At 49.0% G+C, this 22,293-nt stretch overlaps 1 protein-coding gene across 11 annotated transcripts in view; it reads left to right on the top strand.

Annotated features, from left to right (window-relative positions):
• Positions 1-22,293, top strand: part of pemt (phosphatidylethanolamine N-methyltransferase) — a 56,335-nt gene that overhangs the window by 15,013 nt on the left and 19,029 nt on the right. For all 11 annotated transcript variants that reach the window (XM_072711949.1, XM_072711952.1, XM_072711951.1 and 8 more), the window contains one exon: positions 17,103-17,218. In XM_072711949.1, the coding sequence (XP_072568050.1) occupies positions 17,103-17,218 (116 nt within the window). The remainder of the gene's footprint in view (positions 1-17,102; positions 17,219-22,293) is intronic.

Raw genomic sequence — 22,293 nt, 5'->3', positions numbered from 1 at the left:
TGGCGCTGTTACGTCAGCAGTGAGTAAACGGCGCGCCTTTTCTCTCTCTGCGTGTCCGGAGGACGGTGTGTTCCCATGGCGGGCGGCTCGCAGCAGTGTGTACCGTCTCGCGATGGTCTGACCTTTAAAACACTCAAGGTCCTTTCTCAACGTTACCTGTTCCAGAAAAAAACACAGCGCGGGGGGGTTTGCCTTTAATTAAGGACGACGTGTGATATTCTTAGCCGTGGATGTTGCAGAGGGCTGACAAAGATCACGGCCCGTCCTCGTGCCCATATCTGCTGACCCCCCTGACCCCGAGCTCATGCCGCTTAGCCGTACACTGCAGCGGCTACTTTCGCTCTCATGCGCCTCTCAGAATCGAACGCGGGAGGTGGTAACGTCAGTGTTTATGTCGTCTTTCTGTCGATTTGTCTGTTCAGCTTGGTGACCCCTGCGGATTTCAGATTATTTGCGGTGAGCGGCGTGTCCCCAAAGCCCAGATAAGTGATGGCGTTCGGGCCGTTCAGCAGGTTTAGGGCGATGGGATGATGGCCTTTGCTTATCAGAGAAACGCACCGCTATGTGCGATCGCTCTCTCCTCCACCATTCCTTTCCTCCCTAAACTGTAAAGCCGATAACTTGCCACAGAGGTAGATAAAACTATTTAAATGTTCTCTCACTTTGTTCGTCCTTCACACTGTTATCTATCTGGGTCTCCTGAGTCCGATGTGCTCTTCCATTAAACCTTTGTTTCTGCATTTCCTGTCTTCATTCCAGTGGGACTCAGGATCTCCAGCGAGTCTGTTTTATTGCTATAGCTACCCATCAATGTGCGCTCTGCCAGAATTTCCCACTAGGGGGCAGCCCTTGCTGGCACTGCCCGTAAGTTGCTGGTTTGGTATACTGGAAGTCATTGCTCGTCTAGAGAAACAAATTGCAGGTGGTATCATTGGGCGGACGCTTCTTGGAGTCGTTATGATGTGATATAATCCTGTGGGGAAAAAATACAGCACCCCCCCACCCCCCAATCACCACTGCCCCATCTTCCATGTAATTTTTGCTTATCTTCGATAAAGTCACAAGACGGCGCCCCCCTGTGGGCTGGAGGATCCTCAGAAAGACACAGATCATTACATATGACTGACTGTAAAACAGGCAGCCTCCTTGTGCTATGGAGCGACATGGTGTTGCATAACCAGAGACCGGCGCTGGGATACATGTACAGTACGAGAGGTACGCTACAGTCTGTGCCCAGTGGCCTGGCCGTCACGCGATATTAAACTGCACGTTGATGGTGTCAGTGTAGGATTATTGACAGGGATGGACATAACTGATATGCAAGTACGCATTCACCTTTAAGAACGATACGTGCCACAATCGATTGTTTGTAAAAGCGCAAATGCATCCTTATGTGCATTTGCGCTGCTGTGACAAGACAATACCTTGCATTTTAACCCGTATACCGCAAATGAAGCAGAGTTAGCATACAAAGATTAAAATGCATTATATTTTGTTTTCATATTAGCGCAAATGCACATAAAACGAGTACGCATTTACACTGTTATCTCAATCGATTGTCGCACGTATTGTTTTTAAAGGTGAATGCATACTTGCGTCCCTGATTATTAAGTTGCTATTACAGAGGTAGTTTAAATGAGTGGAGTTACTTGTTACACAAACCCTATTGATAGAAGTTGCTCTTTGGGTCACGACTCTTAATCCATGATCAGAAGGTTGTGGGTTCAAATCCTGTTGTTGACAAAATGATCTCGCCGTTGGGTCCTTCAGCAAGGCACCTGCCCCCAGTTGCTCCGTCTGACGCTGCCCTCGGATCCTCACCTGTAGGGGCTGATGGCCGCTGTGTTTGTAAGCTGTACGTCGGCCGAAGGAAACTCCAGGTAATATGAGCTTATTCTATGTAGAGTCAGCTGTGCTTTCGGTAACCAGAGCCGAGTTCAGAGGTTCCGGCAGGTGAGACTGAGCAGCAGGTGGGCCAGGCGCTGCGGGGAGCTCTTTGATCACCCTGGGGGGCTTGCGAGGGGTTCAGCTGGCCGCGGCGGAGTTGATGCTTTCTGTGTAATTGCTCTGCAGGCTCGGTGGTTCAGGAGATGCTGCTGACCCCAGGTGGTAGAGATTTAACTCTAATCCACTACAGCGAGTTCCTGATTAGGCTGGTTCCGTGTGTCTGTGTCTGTCTTTCTGTATGTATGTATGTATGTATGTATGTATGTGTGTGCGCGTGTGTGTGTGCGCGTGTGTGTGGGTGCGTGTGTGTGTGTGTCTGTATGTCTGTATGTCTCTCTCTGTTTGTCTTTGTGTGTGTGTGTGTGTGTGTGTGTACCTGTGTCTCTCTGTGCCTTTGTGTGTGTGTGTGTGTGTACCTGTGTCTCTCTGTGCCTTTGTGTGTGTGTGTGTGTGTACCTGTGTCTCTCTGTGCCTTTGTGTGTGTGTGTGTACCTGTGTCTCTCTGTGCCTTTGTGTGTGTGTGTGTGTACCTGTGTCTCTCTGTGCCTTTGTGTGTGTGTGTGTGTACCTGTGTCTCTCTGTGCCTTTGTGTGTGTGTGTGTGTACCTGTGTCTCTCTGTGCCTTTGTGTGTGTGTGTGTACCTGTGTCTCTCTGTGCCTTTGTGTGTGTGTGTGTACCTGTGTCTCTCTGTGCCTTTGTGTGTGTGTGTGTACCTGTGTCTCTCTGTGCCTTTGTGTGTGTGTGTGTACCTGTGTCTCTCTGTGCCTTTGTGTGTGTGTGTGTGTGTGTGTGTGTGTGCGCCTGTGGTGTGTATTTACCCAGGTGATATCTCTGCAGGCTTTACCAGGGCAGGTGTTCCTCTCTGGTTCCCTGTATGGCCGTCAAGCCCTTCCTACCTCCGTGCTGTTGACACCACAGAAACACTGAAGATCTGATTTTGTCTGTCCTGGTGAACAGAACCCTGTGGCAGTTCTTGGTTAATGATGGCAGAGAACCATTAAATCAGCGCAAAATTCATTGTCTTAGCTTGCAGTGGGGCTAAAAACAACTCGGAGCCCCCAGCAGTGACCCGGGTCTCCAGCCTGGTGTGGGGTTAATGTCAAAAGTGAGATGAAAGGAGTGAAGTGAAGATTGAAGTCCAGATTGGCGACCCCCCCCCCCCCCCCCGAACCTTATTCTCACATAAATAGACCTAAAAATCAACCCTCATAATCAAAATTGCCAGGAGTATGATTCCAAGGCTGAGAATAACTTAAAAGATGAACGATCAATCTTTATGGCCTGAAAAAACGATCCTGGTAATTTCTCTCTGCCTGATTGAGTTTGTTTCCTCTGTAATCGTTATATAAATCAGCCTAAGTGCAAAAAGGAGCTTTTCAGCAACCGGTTCAGCTTCATGTCTTGGGGGTGATTTTTCATTTTTAGTTTTGTGAAAGTTCAGGTTTTTTTTTTTTTTTTTTTTTTCCCCCTTTTAAGTTCCTTTAATTCCTCCAGAGCCACTGACTGGGAATGGCATCGTCGTGGTGATGAAGCGACCACCTGCTGCACTGCGCCGTGACTCGGTTGTCAAACTGCCGTCCCTGAGGGTCTCTGGGTGTTCTACAAGGTCCGCAGATCAGGAGGCTCAATTCTGGGACTGGCGAGGGGGGGACGGGAGCTGGCTGTCCCAGACGCCCCGATTTCCCTACCTCCCTCTTCATCCTGGGTGTGAATAGATTCTAGTTATGGTATGTACTGTCCATCACGGCCTGGTTTACCGTAAACAGACCCGGTGAAGCAATTTTTCTCAGCCCGCTCCTCTGGGACCCCAAACAGTCCATTTTTGCTCCCTCCCAGTTCTCAATGCACCTGTACAGGTGTTCAGTGTTCTCAGTTGGCTGGGAGCTGGGAGAAAGCAAAAATGTGGACTGTCTGGGCAGGAGTGGAGGATGGGTGTCACAGCAGGGGGAGTAGAGAGAGCTGGGGGCCCCCTTGGTAAGATCTGCCCACCCGGAGAAGGGCCAGTCATTGGTAAATTGTTTTGAATTTTGCGTGATCATCTGCTATCCAAAGGGTCACTGTAAAATTTGCCACTGGTGGTTCTCTTGGTAAATTTTGCAGTAGGTCCCTTGCCGCCTCTGATACCATGTCTTGGGGTCCCCCAGGACCATGAAGAGAGACATTGAGGTAAAGTTACTAATGGGCACCTGTTAGTGACTGGCAGTACAGAATAAGAGTGATGTTGCAGCCATGCCACCTGCAGGTCAGACTAGGTAATCCTTCTGAAGCTAAGCAGCTTTGGGTCTGACCAGCGACCAGCTAGGAAAGCTGGGCTGCCACTGGAAGGAGTTGGTGTGGCCAGCAAGGGAGCCCATCCTGTGGTCTGTGTGGATCCCAGTGCAGTGACAGGGACAGTGTGGCCAGCAGGGGAGCCCATCCTGTGGTCTGTGTGGATCCCAATGCCCCAGTGCAGTGACAGGGACACTGTGGCCAGCAGGTTAGCCCATCCTGTGGTCTGTGTGGATCCCAATGCCCCAGTGCAGTGACAGGGACACTGTGGACAGCAGGGGAGCCCATCCTGTGGTCTTTGTGGATCCCAATGCCCCAGTGCAGTGACAGGGACACTGTGGCCAGCAGGGGAGCCCATCCTGTGGTCTGTGTGGATCCCAATGCCCCAGTGCAGTGACAGGGACACTGTGGCCAGCAGGTTAGCCCATCCTGTGGTCTGTGTGGATCCCAATGCCCCAGTGCAGTGAAAGGGACACTGTGGCCAGCAGGGGAGCCCATCCTGTGGTCTGTGTGGATCCCAATGCCCCAGTGCAGTGACAGGGACACTGTGGCCAGCAGGGGAGCCCATCCTGTGGTCTGTGTGGATCCCAATGCCCCAGTGCAGTGACAGGGACACTGTGGACAGCAGGGGAGCCCATCCTGTGGTCTGTGTGGATCCCAATGCCCCAGTGCAGTGACAGGGACACTGTGGCCAGCAGGTTAGCCCATCCTGTGGTCTGTGTGGATCCCAATGCCCCAGTGCAGTGACAGGGACACTGTGGCCAGCAGGGGAGCCCATCCTGTGGTCTGTGTGGATCCCAATGCCCCAGTGCAGTGACAGGGACACTGTGGCCAGCAGGGGAGCCCATCCTGTGGTCTGTGTGGATCCCAATGCCCCAGTGCAGTGACAGGGACACTGTGGACAGCAGGGGAGCCCATCCTGTGGTCTGTGTGGATCCCAATGCCCCAGTGCAGTGACAGGGACACTGTGGCCAGCAGGTTAGCCCATCCTGTGGTCTGTGTGGATCCCAATGCCCCAGTGCAGTGACAGGGACACTGTGGCCAGCAGGGGAGCCCATCCTCTGGTCTGTGTGGATCCCAATGCCCCAGTGCAGTGACAGGGACACTGTGGCCAGCAGGTTAGCCCATCCTGTGGTCTGTGTGGATCCCAATGCCCCAGTGCAGTGACAGGGACACTGTGGCCAGCAGGTTAGCCCATCCTGTGGTCTGTGTGGATCCCAATGCCCCAGTGCAGTGACAGGGACACTGTGGCCAGCAGGGGAGCCCATCCTGTGGTCTGTGTGGATCCCAATGCCCCAGTGCAGTGACAGGGACACTGTGGCCAGCAGGGGAGCCCATCCTGTGGTCTGTGTGGATCCCAATGCCCCAGTGCAGTGACAGGGACACTGTGGACAGCAGGGGAGCCCATCCTGTGGTCTGTGTGGATCCCAATGCCCCAGTGCAGTGACAGGGACACTGTGGCCAGCAGGTTAGCCCATCCTGTGGTCTGTGTGGATCCCAATGCCCCAGTGCAGTGACAGGGACACTGTGGCCAGCAGGGGAGCCCATCCTCTGGTCTGTGTGGATCCCAATGCCCCAGTGCAGTGACAGGGACACTGTGGCCAGCAGGTTAGCCCATCCTGTGGTCTGTGTGGATCCCAATGCCCCAGTGCAGTGACAGGGACACTGTGGCCAGCAGGGGAGCCCATCCTCTGGTCTGTGTGGATCCCAATGCCCCAGTGCAGTGACAGGGACACTGTGGCCAGCAGGTTAGCCCATCCTGTGGTCTGTGTGGATCCCAATGCCCCAGTGCAGTGACAGGGACACTGTGGACAGCAGGGGAGCCCATCCTGTGGTCTGTGTGGATCCCAATGCCCCAGTGCAGTGACAGGGATACTGTGGCCAGCAGGTTAGTCCATCCTGTGGTCTGTGTGGATCCCAATGCCCCAGTGCAGTGACAGGGACACTGTGGCCAGCAGGGGAGCCCATCCTGTGGTCTGTGTGGATCCCAATGCCCCAGTGCAGTGGTGGCCCTATGAAGTCTGGCTTCCCTATATCTAACTGGTAAAATTCTCTCCTGCCCCTTCACCATCTTGGCTACTGTGTGGTGAGCGTACTGGTGCAGAATGGCTGCCGTCACATCATCCAGGTGGGGGCTGCATGGTGGTGGAGGTTGAAGTGGCTCCCCATTGGTTCTGTAAAGTGTTTTATGAATGTAACTTTCGTTCATTCAGAAGACTGGGGGGTACACTGGTGGCTCCGACATTCTGCGACTGAATGGTCATCTTCGTCCCATGTGACCAGCTCTGTTTGGCAATTGGCTGGACATTTTGTCAGATGTAAGAAAAAGTCACTCCCTGGAAATCAGTGAACAAGAAATGGCTTCACTCATTACGTAGGTTATGGAGTTGTAATCAAGTGCTTATTTACTTTAGAAGAATAAAATATATTTTGCAAAAAGAAATATTGGTATGTAACTTATCAGGACCAACTTTTAAAACTGTTAGGTTGAAACATTTACTGAAGTTTACCACGAAATCTAATATCTAGACCTCAATCAGCTGGTTAGCATAGAACATTTTTTTTGTTTTTCTCTGCAAAAGTTTAGGTTGCATCTGATTCTCTGGATGGCCGTGAGCCCACAGCTGTCCCTGAAAATAGATACTAGCAGGCTTACTGGGGAAGGACGCTGCTGTTTTCCCACTGGCAAACACCTGTGGCATATCTGCTCTCCCTGTATCGACACACAGACCAGCATCAGAACAAGGCACTGCGCCTCCCCTGTTGTCATAAGACACAATGAAAGAGGCAGCATTTCCATCCATGTTCGAAATGATCAAACTCATGTTCAGAAAGATACGTGTGAGCAGAATTTAGACTTGTGCATCTTCTTTGGATGAAGTGGTTGTTTAATTTTTATGCGTCACACTCAGATGTTTCACTGAAGTTCCAGTGATGGGCGTGAACGCTGTGGGTCATCAGATGAGAATGAGAGAGAGAGACTCCAGGTAACCAGATGCTTCCCTAAACTGAAGTTGTGAATTGACATCGACGCTGAAAATGCCTCAACATCAATATTTTAAATCCATGCATCGTTTTCAAAATTATTTGAATGAAATTACCTCTTTAATTTCTAATTCATTATAACAAATGTTTTGCTTCAATATTACTATGAAATTATTAGAATAGTTCAGATTAAACCACCTTTTGTTCTGTGATATACGCTTTACGAAGTTTCGGTGGCGTGCCGCACGGCACGAGCGCTATGCACGTGCACTATTCTGGACGACGGTCCCCCAGAGTAGCCAAAACCACTTTGTTGTCTATTCATGTTTATTAAATTACCATTAGTACGGACAGCTCTTTAATATCTTCTGTCCTTGTGGCTGCTAAATACTCATTATTAAAGCCATGAAGTTGTCTGCCTGCTACCTTAGGAAAAATTATTGAATAAGTGAGAAAATGTTTAGGCTAAAATCTGGGCTTATTCCGCGTTGCCTGACGCTGCCGGTGTGTATGTTGGTGCGTATTGGGCTTGTTGGGACCAGTGTTGTTATCATAAAGTAAAACTAAATCGAAATCTAAGTCGTTAAATTAAAAGAATTTGAAGAATTATATTTACCCCCCCAAAAAAATGCTCCACTAACCAAATTTAATAAGCACAAGGAAACGCTGCATTCATACAGAACTTTTGGGCATCATGGTATACCTCTCAATATTTTAAGCATTCTACTATTCTGCTTATCGAATTGTGAGCGTGAGTAACGTCCTTATAGTGCCAAAAAGATGGTGTCCATTATCTAAAGCTCAGCAATGACACAGTTTTTCAGTTTGTAATTCAACTTAAATGGAGGAGAATTAATCATCTAGATACCCTAGAGTATTTACATCTGTGTTTTAGTGTCCGTTAATGTGTGTGGCTTGGTTTGGCGGACACGCACCCGCAAGTTTCGCAGATTATTCACTAAAGAAAGCTGCCGTCAATGGAATCTCAGCACTTCTAGAAATGAGAACTAAGTTTGATGTTTTTGTCACATGACCTCAGCAACCAGCCAGAATAATGTGTTTTTTATACCCTTGAGTTTGCTAAACCTCAGCTGCCAGAAGGTCCTGCTCGTTCCTCTTGTGGACCTCGAGCTCTCCTCAGATGTCTCCCACTTACCAGGTGTGCCCAGAAATGTGATGTAATCAGATCGTCCCGAAATGTCAGCGTAGCTGTAATCGCTCACGTAAGTGGTCTCATGTGTCCTCGCTGAGAGCAGGCGCTTTTCCTGAAATGGCTCCTCCATTATGGGCTTTTTAAAATACATGTAGAATTTCCTTTTTTCTTTCTTTTTGAAACCTGTTATTGGATTCTGTGCTCTGATAGGCTGAAAGTGTCCTCGCCACAAGCTCCTCGGTTAAATGCTATCTTTTCATGTAATTGTGAGATGTTTTATCTTTATATTGGCAGAAAAAAGCAGAGGAACGACGTACACATTTTTATCAAGATATACAGCCTGCAGTATTTTCCATTAAAAGGATTTCAAAGTCTTATCCTGTTATTCAGTGTTTCATTCAATTAGATTTTTTTTTCCTGTAAAAATTTCACTGAATTGGTACAGATTCCTGTGCAATATTTTCTATGAAAATAAACCTATATAAAATGCTCCTCACTTACCCTGGTGAGGGGCTTTTTATGTAAAATGTGGCGCAGTGCTGCTGGAAATGTATTATTTAATATATTGCATTATATTTTCCAATATATTGCCATGCATTTTTGTTTCATAAGAGGAAGACTTCAGCTTTACTGTGTGTGTGTGTGAGTGAGATTGAGTGAGTGTGTTTGAGTATGAGAATTGGTGTGAGTGAGTTTGTGTTTTGAGTGTGCTTCAGTATGAGTGTGTGCGAATTGGAGTGTGTAAGTGTGTTGGAGTATGAGAATTTGTGTGCATGTGTCTATATGGATATATTTTATTTGCTCTCGACATTGATTGGTAGCCAGTGTCCAGTATAAACACCATTTGTGGCTCAATGTACAGACTGCAAACGCAGTAGGAAAAGCGATACTGTCAACTGGGGTTTGAAGTGGCTGTGGGCTTTTTGAACCCAGGAGGCAGTAGAGGGAGAGCATTATGGGATGTCGGCAAGGGTGAAGCGTGGGTACCACTGGAGGAGAGCGTGGTGATGTTACCGCACTGGTCTGGGAGGTAGTGACTCATGGGGAATGGGGGGTGATTCCAGGGTGGGCTGAACTTCAGCGGTGAGCTCATTCGTTCAGTTTATCCGGATCATATTCCGATTTGTTATATAAGGCAGAGTTTGATTCCTCTTGCACTCGGACCCTGATGCCCCACCTGGGATGCTGCCACATCACCCAGTGCTTTTGTCAGCACCCACCCGCCCCACGTGGTCTGGCTGCCCAATCAGAGTGAGCCTCGTACCCAGGTGACCGCAGGACCGGGCAGTGCAGCATACGGTGACTCAGGCAGCGTTTGGAGGACCTGTGCTGGGGAGTTTCAGCTCAAATTACTGTTTTCTTTCTGTGTAATAGTGTTTTTTTAAACTGATTCTGTAGTAAATTAGTCAGCAAGTCTAGAGATCCTTTCCAGTCCTCCTACAGCTGCCTCGTGGGACCAGGAACCATCTTCTTCGTTCCTGGGAGATCACAAAGAAATCTGCAACATCCTTTTGGTAGTGATCGCTCACCAATCTGCTGTCTGCTCCCAGCACGACATCCTTGAATTCTGCATGAATACAAATATCTCCAAGTATCTAGTTTGCTTATTTGTTGTGTCATCGTGGTGGTGTGATGCGGACACCGGGGAGGCAGCTATGTAAACGCCTAAAATATCACTCAAGATCGGCTAATATTATGTGAAGATCTCATCTGCCAAATGTCTGCCCACTCTGTAATGTTCATTAGTTCCTCTTGGTACCAGAGTCTGCTGGGGGTTACAGCTAATAGTACCATCTGCGGATTTAACCGCTTTGTGCAATATGAGTTTTGTGAATTTTGTACAGATGAAAAAGCGCAGTGGTCCCAGTACAGAACCTTGTGGTCACCCTCTCATTGTTCGTTTGGCACCTTTACATTGAATGTCTCATTGCTACACTTACCTGTGAAGCACCTACTTCACTACTTTTTCTCTTCTTTCTTCCGTTCCCTCCTTTATTTTCTTTTCTTTGAATTCAGCTTTACTGATGGTTAAAGCAAAATATTTTGTGCCCACTGGCCACACATTTAGCTTATTTCTTTTATTATTATTTATTTCCATGGTATATCAGTTGTATTACTCATTGTTATTATGGTTATTTTATTGTCATCACCTTTATTTTCCTCTCTGTTTACAGTTGCACCACCTCCCATCACCCACAGCCATCACATGTATCTGCAATCCTCTCTCTTCTTTCTCTGTCTGTCTCTCTCTTCCCTCCTTTCTCGCCTCCCTTTTCTTCCAATATTGACTTCACCAGCCCCCTAATCTCACCACTTCCAAAGATTGCAGTTTGTTCCGTTGCCTCCCCTCTCTTTTGTCCTCCAGTGCCCTGGGGAGGGGTCCCCAAGCTGGTCTGTCGTGGTGGCCCTCCGATGGGCCCCCGAGCTTGTCTGACATGGTGGCCCTCCGATGGGCCCCCGAGCTGGTCTGGGGTGGTGGCCCTCCGATGGGTCCCCGAGCTGGTCTGACGTGGTGGCCCTCCGATGAGTCCCCGAGCTGGTCTGGGGTGGTGGCCCTCCGATGGGTCCCCGAGCTGGTCTGGGGTGGTGGCCCTCCGATGGGTCCCCGAGCTGATCTGGGGTGATGGCCCTCCGATGGGTCCCCGAGCTGGTCTGGGGTGGTGGCCCTCCGATGGGTCCCCGAGCTGGTCTGGGGTGGTGGCCCTCCGATGGGTCCCCGAGCTGGTCTGGGGTGGTGGCCCTCCGATGGGTCCCCGAGCTGGTCTGGGGTGGTGGCCCTCCGATGGGTCCCCGAGCTGGTCTGGGGTGGTGGCCCTCCGATGGGTCCCCGAGCTTGTCTGGGGTGGTGGCCCTCCGATGGGTCCCCGAGCTTGTCTGGGGTGGTGGCCCTCCGATGGGTCCCCGAGCTGGTCTGGGGTGGTGGCCCTCCGATGGGTCCCCGAGCTGGTCTGAGGTGATCTGAGGTGATGGCCCTCCGATGGGTCCCCGAGCTGGTCTGAGGTGATCTGAGGTGATGGCCCTCCGATGGGCCCCCGAGCTGGTCTGTGGTGGTGGCCCTCCGATGGGCCCCCGCGCTGGTCTGTGGTGGTGGCCCTCCGATGGGTCCCCGAGCTGGTCTGAGGTGATGGCCCTCCGATGGGCCCCCGAGCTGGTCTGAGGTGGTGGTAGCAGGTAGAATAGGGGTAGCAGGTCGTGCTAGGCGCAGTTTGCTGGGGGTGCAGTTTGCCGGGGGCGGGGGCACTGTCTTGGGGGCAGCCATGCCTCTCCCTCTGGCCTGCACACGGTGCACGGTGGACCCAGCCTGCCTTGGCTGGCCTTATGACAGCCGTCCCCCGCATTCAGTCTCCCTGTTTGTTCCTGCCTCTCCTCTCTTCCATCTGTACCTCCTAATGCAGGGGTGGGCAATCTTATCCGCAAAGGGCCAGGGGGGGGGCAATCTTATCCGCAAAGGGCCACTCTGTATGCAGGATTTGCTGCAACTCCCTATTAGATCACTAATTAGAGGACTGATTGGCTGAAGAGTCCTCACACCTGGGTTTGAACAGCTACCCTACAGGTTACCCCAAAAACCTGCACACACACCGGCCCTTTGCGGATAAGATTGGCCACCACTGTGCTAATGTATCGCTTTAATCTTCCCCAACACTGACACACATGTTAATGCACAACACATGCCCACCATCAAGGGGGAAGTATTATATGCAACCTAATCAGTTCACAAATTCACTGAATGATATCACTTAATGGTAATGTCATTTTATTATTATTATTTGCTTAGTTTTCTTCAGTTGATTTTATTATCGTTGTTTCCCCCCTTCCTCCTCCTGTCCTATCTCTGGTTTCCACAATTTCACACTTCGTTGTATGTTTTTGACCCTTTTAAATACATACATACATACATACATACATACATACATACATGACCGCGTGATGCTCCTCTGATCAGTGACCCTGCTGGAGGTTGTGCCTGTGAAGTTAATTCTTGTTTGAGAGCCTGTTCTCTGTGCAGGGTTTCCACCTCGGACACCACCTTCCTCTGTTTCCAGTTGTTTATTTGGAGGTCTGTCAAATACAGTCGAACTTCGTTACAACGTACCTCGGGGGACATTAAGAATTTGTACGTTATAACCATAGTACGTTGTAACCAAGTCCCTCAAAATGAATGATAGAACACAAAATGTATGTAAAAAAACTTTTATAAAACACCCCTCAAGTTGACACTATGACATACAGCTTGTGTAGTTTGAAGAATATAGTTCTTATTCTGAATAGGAACTATATTCTTCAAACTAGTTTAATATCAGTTACTAATAAACAGCTGACATAAGCCGGCAGTGGATCTTGCGTTATCGTTCAAATCGCCTTACTGTAACCTAATGTCAAACCGAAATTATACACCTGTATATGATTCAATTGGCTGAAATAAATTTCGATACCATGACACCATGCAAAACCATGAAAAAACGGGGGCTGCATGCAAGGAGTCTGGCCGGCGTGGAATGCTTCGTGAGGATAGGTTCATACAGTTAGGCGTTGCTAAGCGATGTAGATGGCCGGCAACAGCCGATTCTGAATTGTGCGCACGCTCGGAAGATGAGGCTGTACATTGTAACAAAGGTCAATTTGCCTATTTTCCTCTGAAAATCATACGTTATATCGAAATTTACGCTGTAAAGGTGTACGCTCTAAGCGATACCGGCAAATGGAATAATGCATTACGCGAATTCGGGACATTGAAATTTGAACGTTGTATTGGTGTAAACGTTATAAACGGGGTACGTTGTATCGAGGTTCGACTGTACCCTTTTCGCGTCCTAAAAACACACCAAGCCTTTGCAGTGACAGCTTTTGTTGGACGCTCCAGGAAGTACGTTAGGTAAGATCGGCCCAGTTCCTGTGTCGCTGGCTCCGGTCTCCAGCACCTCTGATGCTGCTATCTAACAAAGACGCTGCCGTCCTGCCCATCATAACTTCAGCTCTTTACAGCCTGTGCTGAATAAGTAGGTATTAAGACTGGAATGATGGGTAACTGCTGTGTAAGTAAAGCCCTTTGGGGGAAATTTTGATAATGATTAGATGGAAAAAGAACCAAAAATGACAGCTATTGGAGATGAATCTGCTCTGATGTCTTCTGAAGTTGAACTTGAGAGAATCGGCCTGGAACCTGGAACCTGATTGGATCTTTTTTGATATGCATAAGTTTGCAGGTGTGACTTCCTGGACTGGCGGCGCGGCCATGACGGAAACGGGAAGCGAGTGATTTGTGAATGCAAAGGAGATGTGGCACACTGCAGACACGGCTGCGTGCGTCTGCACAGGGTCTGACACATGGGCAAAGTGGCACACACACACACACATACACACAGTGTTTGGCATCCTTGCCGTGATCACATTCAGTTGTGTTCTACACACACACACACACACACAGTGTTTGGCATCCTTGCCGTGATCACATTCAGTTGTGTTCCACACACACACACACACACACGAGACACAAGGCCTTGGATTCATCACGCAGTCATGCACACAGATACAGAAAGACTTCACAAAGAGTTAATCAAACGCCACACACAGGCTCCAATTAACTGCTCATGAGTCACCCCTCTGCGGACCAGACTGCCTGCAAGCCAAATCCATCCATGTTTCCATCTTTAACATTCAAAGAAGACTCTATAACAGTCACATTCTTGGCAATTAATGGGCAGTCCGGAGGGGACAGGAGGTGACCTCGTGTGCTGGGAGGGGCTTTCATTTGAATGCGTCAGGGAATGACCGGAGCCTTAATAGTTCCATTCCGAAAAGCTGAAATCTCCCCACCTATTATACTTCTGCATTTTCTTTATTTAGCAGAAGCCCTTAGCAGGATCAGTAAGTCCCTGGAGCAGCAGGGGGCTTCTGGGTCTCTCTCCGGGGCCCAGCAGTGACATCGCTCTGCTGACTGGGATTTTTAAACTTAGTTGGTTAAATTTAGAGACTCAGAGGTGCAAAAGTTGTGCTTTGTCTTCTGTTTGTGTATGTATTATGCATATATTATTTTTAGCCAGAAATATCAGGTGAATATGTTGTTTTTTGCCTGGAAGTGTTTTAATGGGGGGATAAAGCTTTAACTTTTAAGGGCAATATAAATAATTCTCAGTACTGTTGAGCTCCCCTGATGATTCTCTGTGATGGGGGGGGGATAGGGTGCAGTGTACCAGCCAGCTGTCTCTGTGAACAGTCCTGCTTGTGAAAAGCCCCAGAATCTCTCGTGCTAATGCACGAGCATGTGATCGTGGTCGTACATGCAGTGGTGCCACATGCCAAACTCTTACATTTTTTTTCACCTGCTCCAGAGCTTCAGCTATGAATGTACTCTGTTTTTCCCATAATGCACCTCTCCCCTGCGATGGTGTTCAGCATTTGAAATGATTCATGGCGCCCGGCGTCTTGTCGCAAGAGAGCTGCGGTGACCTAGTAACACCAGATGTTGTAACGCGAACTTCCTGGCATTTAGTTTTTTTTTTTTCCCCCTCCTTCGTGACGCTGATGTTTAGCTCAGGGAGTGCTGGGGAGGTTCTGCTGCAGGCCTGTATTAGGGCTCATAGACGTCGAGGATGTTTGTCCCTCCGTATGTAAGGAGAACCAGAACCCAGCCCCTGCTGTGTCAGTACAGGGTCTGTCACCCCGAGCACGAGGTGATGAGGAGTGTGGTCTTAGATACACCTCAACCTGAACTGTCTCTGTACGGTTAATTGCAGTTAACTCCTTAAGCAAAATACAGAAAGAAGTGTGTGTGTGTGTGTGTGTGTGTGTGTGTGTGTGTTCAGATATACTGAAAAATGTCAGCATCCCATCTGTTTGCTGACTGCAGCAGCCCACTGTCTTTGGTTGGTCAGTGCCTAATACAATTATTCAACTAATTCAGTTAATTTATGAAGTGAGCTGGTAGTGAATTTCCTAAAGTCCGTGAAGTGGCTGGGTGCCCATAAAGAGAGGAGAGGAAGCAAAGCTGTATTCTAGTCACTCTGAGATATCGGTAAGGTTTTGGAGGATATGAGAAATTCTAATTATTGTCCTTATGTTACTGAACATCTGCAGAAATTTTAATGTTAAATTGTGTGTTTTCTGTGCAAATATACACTCAGAGAAATAAACACACTCACACACACACACACACACACACACTTGCATACATACTCTCCTCCAGAGGCTGGTTTATCTTGCCGATTCGCATCACCATGAGTGAATGAAACCTTTTCCCAGAAGCCCTCTGGAGATTCAGAAATACACAGCGGAATCTGTCATTTCTTTCTCAGTGGTGGTTCAGACTGCGCCCCCCCCCTCCCCCCCCTTCTAATAGGATGTAATATGAAAGCTTCGCCCGTTCTGTTTCTGTTTCAGGTAGTCGTGCTCCGCAGAGCTTTTTCATTTAGCCGCTGTCTTTCGCCTAATTGCTGGGCATGTGACTCGACCCGCCTTGTGAGTCCATGTCTGGTTCTGTCCATCCTATGCCAAATAACGTGGGCTGTTTACCCTCCGCGGCGCCTGGCCACACGTGTGTATCCCGGCTGCGTTCGCGTGCCGGTCCGCCGTGCGTTAGCTGGCCGCGCCCACTCGCGTGCCAGGGTGGCCGCCTGGTCTGGCTTCGCGTGAGTGCCCGTGCGTCGCTCCCGTTGTTTATCCCGGCTCCCCTGCCCCACGCTGACGTCTCGAGATGGGGGTGTGTGAAGGCGGCACAGCAGTGATGACAGCCTCCAGGTCGAGATGCTGCTGACAGGCCTGTGTTTGCCCAGCTGGACCCCTGGCTGCCCCTTCATCAAGCCCCCACCCCCCTCTCACCTGACTGTGCGTGCGGGACGCAGCGTCTGTAACACAAAGCTGACCTGACCACAGCTGGCTGGAGCTCAGCAGGTTGTGCGTTTTCTCAATGGGTCTCATCTGCATAATCGCATTAATAAGCAGAAGGCTAATTGCCTGCTAACGGGAGAAGAGAAAATCATTCCGAGACCCATCAAAAAGGAATGTAATTAAGATAGATAGATAGATAGATAGATAGATAGATAGATAGATAGATAGATAAAGGGATAATACGTTTCTGAATGCACAATTTACAGGCCTTGTTTAGAACTTACATACAGCAGACGAGAGCAGCTGCTCCCTGGAGAGGCTTACTGGACGTTGGGGTGGGATGAGCTACTGATGAAGGCAGAAGCTGACACTGAAATGAGGTGACTGTCCTTTAATTCAGTTTTCGGAGGAGAATGAGGCCACACCGGTCCACCTAATCCTCCCGCTACCAGCTTACAGGCTAATTGTCACCGTTACTTTACTGTGAGACCTACGGAGCTGTGTGTGTCGTCTGTAACATTTACATTCATCAGACACTTTTGTCCAAATCGACATAGTGAGACAAATAGCTCATTACCAGCATATAGCAGTCAGGGAGTCGACTAGGCGTAAGAGCAGCTAGGCTGAGCTTCCAGTGATTATTCCAATCACTACATCATTAAGAGCATTTACGAAGCATGGAGCGTTATTGGGCTAGTAGAGGTGTTCCTGCAATAGACGGTTCTTGAGGCTGTTCTTGAAGGTGGAGAGTCTGATGGCTGGATGTGGTTCAGTAGCTCATCCGACCGCTGGGGAGCCACACGAGAAGCGTCTGGAGTGACCCTCCTTGTGTGGTGGAGGGATCTTCAGGCAGTGTTGGGACTAACTATGCTATGGTCTCCAGGCCCCGCAAGCTCTGACCCTGGCTGCTGTCTCCCGCAGGTGGGCCGCTGGGAACACTGGACCCGGGGGCTGTCCAGACTTTTCGGGGGTCCCTATGTGGCATTATACTTCCTGGCCTCCCTCATCGTCCTACTCAACGTGTTTCGTAGCCACAGGTGAGCCGGCACCCTTTCTGTTACACAAGACAGACATCTCACAGAAAGAGCCCTGTCCCCGAGCATCGGGGTTTGGGTTGGGGGGCCGTAATCTCTGGATAAATCACATAATATTTGTCACGAAGCTTAACCTCCGCCTTGGTGGATTAAAGCAAGGCACCCTGCCATAGGGACAGCGGTATGCTTAAGTCTGGACCAGCTTTGTCTGTTCTACCCATAATCCTCCACCCCAATCTCAGCCCTTCAGTGTCCATAGAAACACCTCATGTTGGTGTCTTAGCTGAAATACATTCCTGTAATAGTCACTGAACCTGTGACAAAATGTGACTCTTATTCCGTTGTCTTGCAGTCTCCCTCATCCTTCATCCATTCGTCATACAAGCTTTTAGAAAAGATTTTTTTTTAATGGAAATGTTCCCTGATTCAATCTGCTGAGGCTGGCGGCGGGCTGGACCCGCCCCCGGAGCGGACTCGCGGCCCCCCTGGCATGCGCACTGCCACGTGCGGCCGAGCCGGACCTCAGCTGGGGCGCGGCGCCGTCCGTAATTGGGGTCAGCGAGCTTCTCCCGAGCCCCATCTGCAGCTCAGTGGTGACGCCGCCGCCACCGATTGGTGTCGTTTTCATTGATTTGTGGGCGAAGCTTCTAACTTCGCACGTCCCTGCTGACACGTCACCGCCGCTTGGCCTCTCCCGTCGCCATGGCATTACCGCCGCTTGGCCTCTCCCGTCGCCATGGCATTAACGCCGCTTGGCCTCTCCCGTCGCCATGGCATTAACGCCGCTTGGCCTCTCCCGTCGCCATGGCATTAACGCCGCTTCTGCGCCGGAGCCGCTCGTTTGTGCTGTGAGCCCCGAAAGCTGAACCCTTTTATCTGCGGCTTGGTGGCTGCGGGTGGGGGGGGGGGGGCATCTGCCCCCATTTTTTTCTTTGTTGCCACATCATAAGTCATAAACATCAGCCTTGCCGACACCTTGCATTTCACGTCTCTTAACGGAGGCTTTTCACTGACATCCACCTGTGTACCGTCTACGCTAGCGGGCTCTGGGTACGCCCCGGCGTTCTCCATACCCGTGTTCGTGCCCGTGCCCCGTTGCCCCGTTGCCCCAAGCATAGTTCGTGTTTCCACACTGTGTCCAAGGGATGAGAGCTGAGATGCAGTTGGTTAAAGAGAAAAACCCGCAGTTCTGACCCACATTTTTGGGCATTGATCACCAAAGGGCCACCTTCTGAATCAGTTTCCACTGGGCTGCAATTTGCTTATATAATCTGTAATAATTTATATAGTACATTTTTCCCTCCATCCCCCAATCTTCCCACCTCTTATCTCAAGTAGGGTTGTTCGGGAAAATACTTTGTGTGCTAATATGCTAATACTAATTTCGGTGTTTTAGATATTATGTATTCTTCCTGAAGCCTTTAAAGATTATAATAATGTATTAAACACTATCTGAGAAGATGTTCTCAGTGATGAGAGTGACAGCAGGGATTCGCTGAAATGTGAAGCAGATCGACCCAATAAAAGGGGGGTGATTAAGTATGTTTGTCAGTTTAATGGCGCAGGAAGCTTGCAGCGAGTAATGTCTGTATTTCTGATTGTCTGACTGTCGTGGGGTTTCCTGGTGCGCGGCTCTCACTGGGCAGCCGGCAGTTTTACTTTCCGATTGAGAGTTTCTCTGCCATCTGTTCTGCTCTTTACTTTTTTTAATGGCACCAAGGGTTTATAGGAAAACAGACACGGAAGCTGTGATGCTGTGTGTTAATGCAGTTAACACATCCGGTGGCTGAAGCCGGTTGGGAACAAACGTGACATTTGGTGACATTCAGATCCGTTGGGTTTAATGGGTGAATTTTCCCAAAAACTGGTCACTTTTCTGTTCTAGTTGCATGTTGTTCAGATTCTGGATACAAAGGAGGTTGTCAGGTAATGAGTAGCATAGAGCGAACTTGGCCCTTTGTGACTCCTATGTCCTAAACAAGAGGGCATGATTAGCCCAACTCCTAATTAGGAGTTTACAGGTCAGATACATGATGGGGTCAATAACATCTCACCAGGGCTTGATGTCCTGCATCCTGAGGACCTCCTGAAGTGTTGGAGTCTAGACTGCAGGCATTGGATGAATGCTGAGTGATCGTGTAATCTGTGTGCTAAGACTGGTATAGGTCTCCTGAATGACCTAACAGTGTGCTAAGACTGGTATAGGTCTCCTGAATGACCTAACACAGTGTGCTAAGACTGGTATAGGTCTCCTGAATGACCTAACACAGTGTGCTAAGACTGGTATAGGTCTCCTGAATGACCTAACACAGTGTGCTAAGACTGGTATAGGTTTCCTGAATGACCTAACACAGTGTGCTAAGACTGGTATAGGTCTCCTGAATGACCTAACACAGTGTGCTAAGACTGGTATAGGTCTCCTGAATGACCTAACACAGTGTGCTAAGACTGGTATAGGTCTCCTGAATGACCTAACACAGTGTGCTAAGACTGGTATAGGTCTCCTGAATGACCTAACACAGTGTGCTAAGACTAGTATAGGTCTCCTGAATGACCTAACACAGTGTGCTAAGACTGGTATAGGTCTCCTGAATGACCTAACACAGTGTGCTAAGACTGGTATAGGTCTCCTGAATGACCTAACACAGTGTTTATCAATCCGGTTCTTGAGGACAGTCTATGTTGTTGCTCGCTGGGGATCCTTGAGGAGCAGGTAGAGAAACACTGACCTGGCCGACCTTGCGGATTTTTTTGTGTATCCTTTTTCATTTCTACACGTCCTTTGAGATTTTCAGAAATGCCACAACCGGGTTTGTGCCTTCAAGCAAAAACTTGGCTAAGAAACGTCACAGAGCTAACAATGTGAATAAATTTAAACGTGTTCTCCTCACCTTCAGGAACGCGCCTGAATTAAGCCAAACCCGGAGGCAGTGGCGACGTCGCTGTCCACGGAAATAGCTGTGTTAATAGTAGTAACGTGCAAGTCTAGCACATAAATAAATCGTGAGCCGACCTTTTGTCTAACTAGACCGAAGTCGTCACTTCTGCATCCAAAACTGCTATGTTTAATTTTATAGCAAGAGCTGCCTCAAGGTTTCTAGTTGCGTGTGTCTTGTGTTCTTTTTTTGATGATGTCCCTCTGGTACCTGTACTGGAAAAGTGCTGAGTCTGGAGTTCTGATACTGCACCGCTAGGGGGCGTAGTAGCTACGGTGAACGTCCACGACGACAGCTCGCTGCCTGTCTGCTGCAGATTCCTCCCCCAGCTCGTGAGCTTCAGAAAAGGCAGTATAGGAACCCAGCTGCAGATCATTTCCACTGACCATCGCTAACCCGATACCCAGCAGCCGGGCCCGGCCGCTCTGAGCTCCGCGGCGTGCGTGTGCTGTGCCTTCAGCTGCCGGTGTTACCTCCTGAGACCTCTGCGCCGGCCTGTTTTTCCTTCGCTTACGTCCGTTTTACGCAAGTCGATAATTACTGTTGCGGTTCCGCTGAGCTGCCTGGCGCAGGGCTGCCGTGCCCCTTGGAATTCGAGTCTGCAATCTTCTGGTACGTGCCTCATTTACATAACCCTGCCCCCCCAGTGTGCCGATGGACGTCCATAAGTGCAGAACAAAGCCCCCAACTGCACTTCGGCACTTTTGTGTAAGCAAAGAAGAATAAAAATGAAGATGAGCAATTTTTTCGTCTTGTTTTCTTATTTATTTTAACTTTTGGCTATTTATGTAGTTCGTTTTTGCAGGAAGAATTTTTTCAGTTGAACTGGCATGTTTAGAATGATTAGTAGAGAGATTCCCACTTCAGTGCTGTCAGACCTTAATCTTGCAGCTCCCCCCCCCCCCCCCCAACACACAGGCTTGTATTCGTATCCTGTTGGAGACCATCCAACATTTCTGTTGGCATATCCCTAATCCCAACATGACGACCTTAACCCCTACCCAGTCCTAACCTTAACCATTAGTAACCATACAACATATGAAACTTTTGGCATTTTTAGTTTTTTGATTTTTAGTTTTTTTTGCAGATTTTTTAAAATAAAATTCAGTTTCCCCTTGTGGGGACCAAGAAATGGCCCTCACACCGCCAAAATACCAGATTTTTATGACATTGTGGGAACTCCACAGTGTAATATATACACAATTCCCCCCTCCCCCACACATATACACTTTCCGTGTAATTTACAGTGACCAATCAGTGTGGCCTTTTTTGGTTGTTCGGGTTGCTGTGGTTTCTGTGAACTTCTGAATCATTCATCGATCTCTCATTTGCTGCAATTTGCACGTCAAAAAGGTAATAATCTCAACCAGCTTTTTATATTCCTGAATGGCTGGAGACTGAAAGCAGATATCGATAAATTAAAAAACTGGCTCTATTTTTTGCCAATGTTTGACAGCTGAAAACAGCGTGATCCAGAGCACAGCTCATTTGGGATTCAACGAAACTCCAGAAACCCATTCAGAGAAAAGAAGTATCTTTCATTCTTAAATATTCCTAATGGATTTGGCTGGTCTGGATTCTAAATCATGCCCTTCGGTTTACGTCATGCCCCCTCCTCACATTTCTAGATGCACCGGGGCTCCCATTCCTGTGAAACATGGGGGGCTTATAAACTTAAATTGTGGAGAGCATTAAACATGGCTTTCTCCTGGAAGCCTAGGAGGTGGGATGCCGCTTACAGCCCACGTGGCTGTTTAAAGACCTTCAGCTGGACGCAGAGGGCACCAGCCGTCAATAAAAAAAATCACAGTTTGAGAGAGCTTTACACAGCCGGGTCCACGTCAGTGCTCCACTCGTCTATCGGCAAAGATGGAGGGGACTGCAGAGGGAGGGAGGGAGGGAGGTTCCATGGGAGAAGAAGAGGAGGGGATGCAAGGAGTGAAAAAAAGTGAGAGCGGAAGGGAGAGGAGATGTTCCATGGTCAGACAGAAAGTTGCATCACTTGCCATGGAAATATGCAGTAAGTGTTCAGAATAAGGAATAAAAAAGGGTGGTGGGGGGGGGGTGGGGGGGAGGGGGCTTGAAAGGTGAAAACAGTACCAAAGCCAGGGAGCAAGAGAGAAGCCAGCCGACGTTCTGAGA

The sequence above is a fragment of the Paramormyrops kingsleyae genome, chromosome 5 (genome assembly GCF_048594095.1).
Source record: "Paramormyrops kingsleyae isolate MSU_618 chromosome 5, PKINGS_0.4, whole genome shotgun sequence".
NCBI classification, from domain to species: Eukaryota; Metazoa; Chordata; class Actinopteri; order Osteoglossiformes; family Mormyridae; genus Paramormyrops; species Paramormyrops kingsleyae.
The sequence above is the reverse complement of the archived record's forward strand: the minus strand, read 5'-3'. Positions and strand labels throughout refer to the sequence as shown.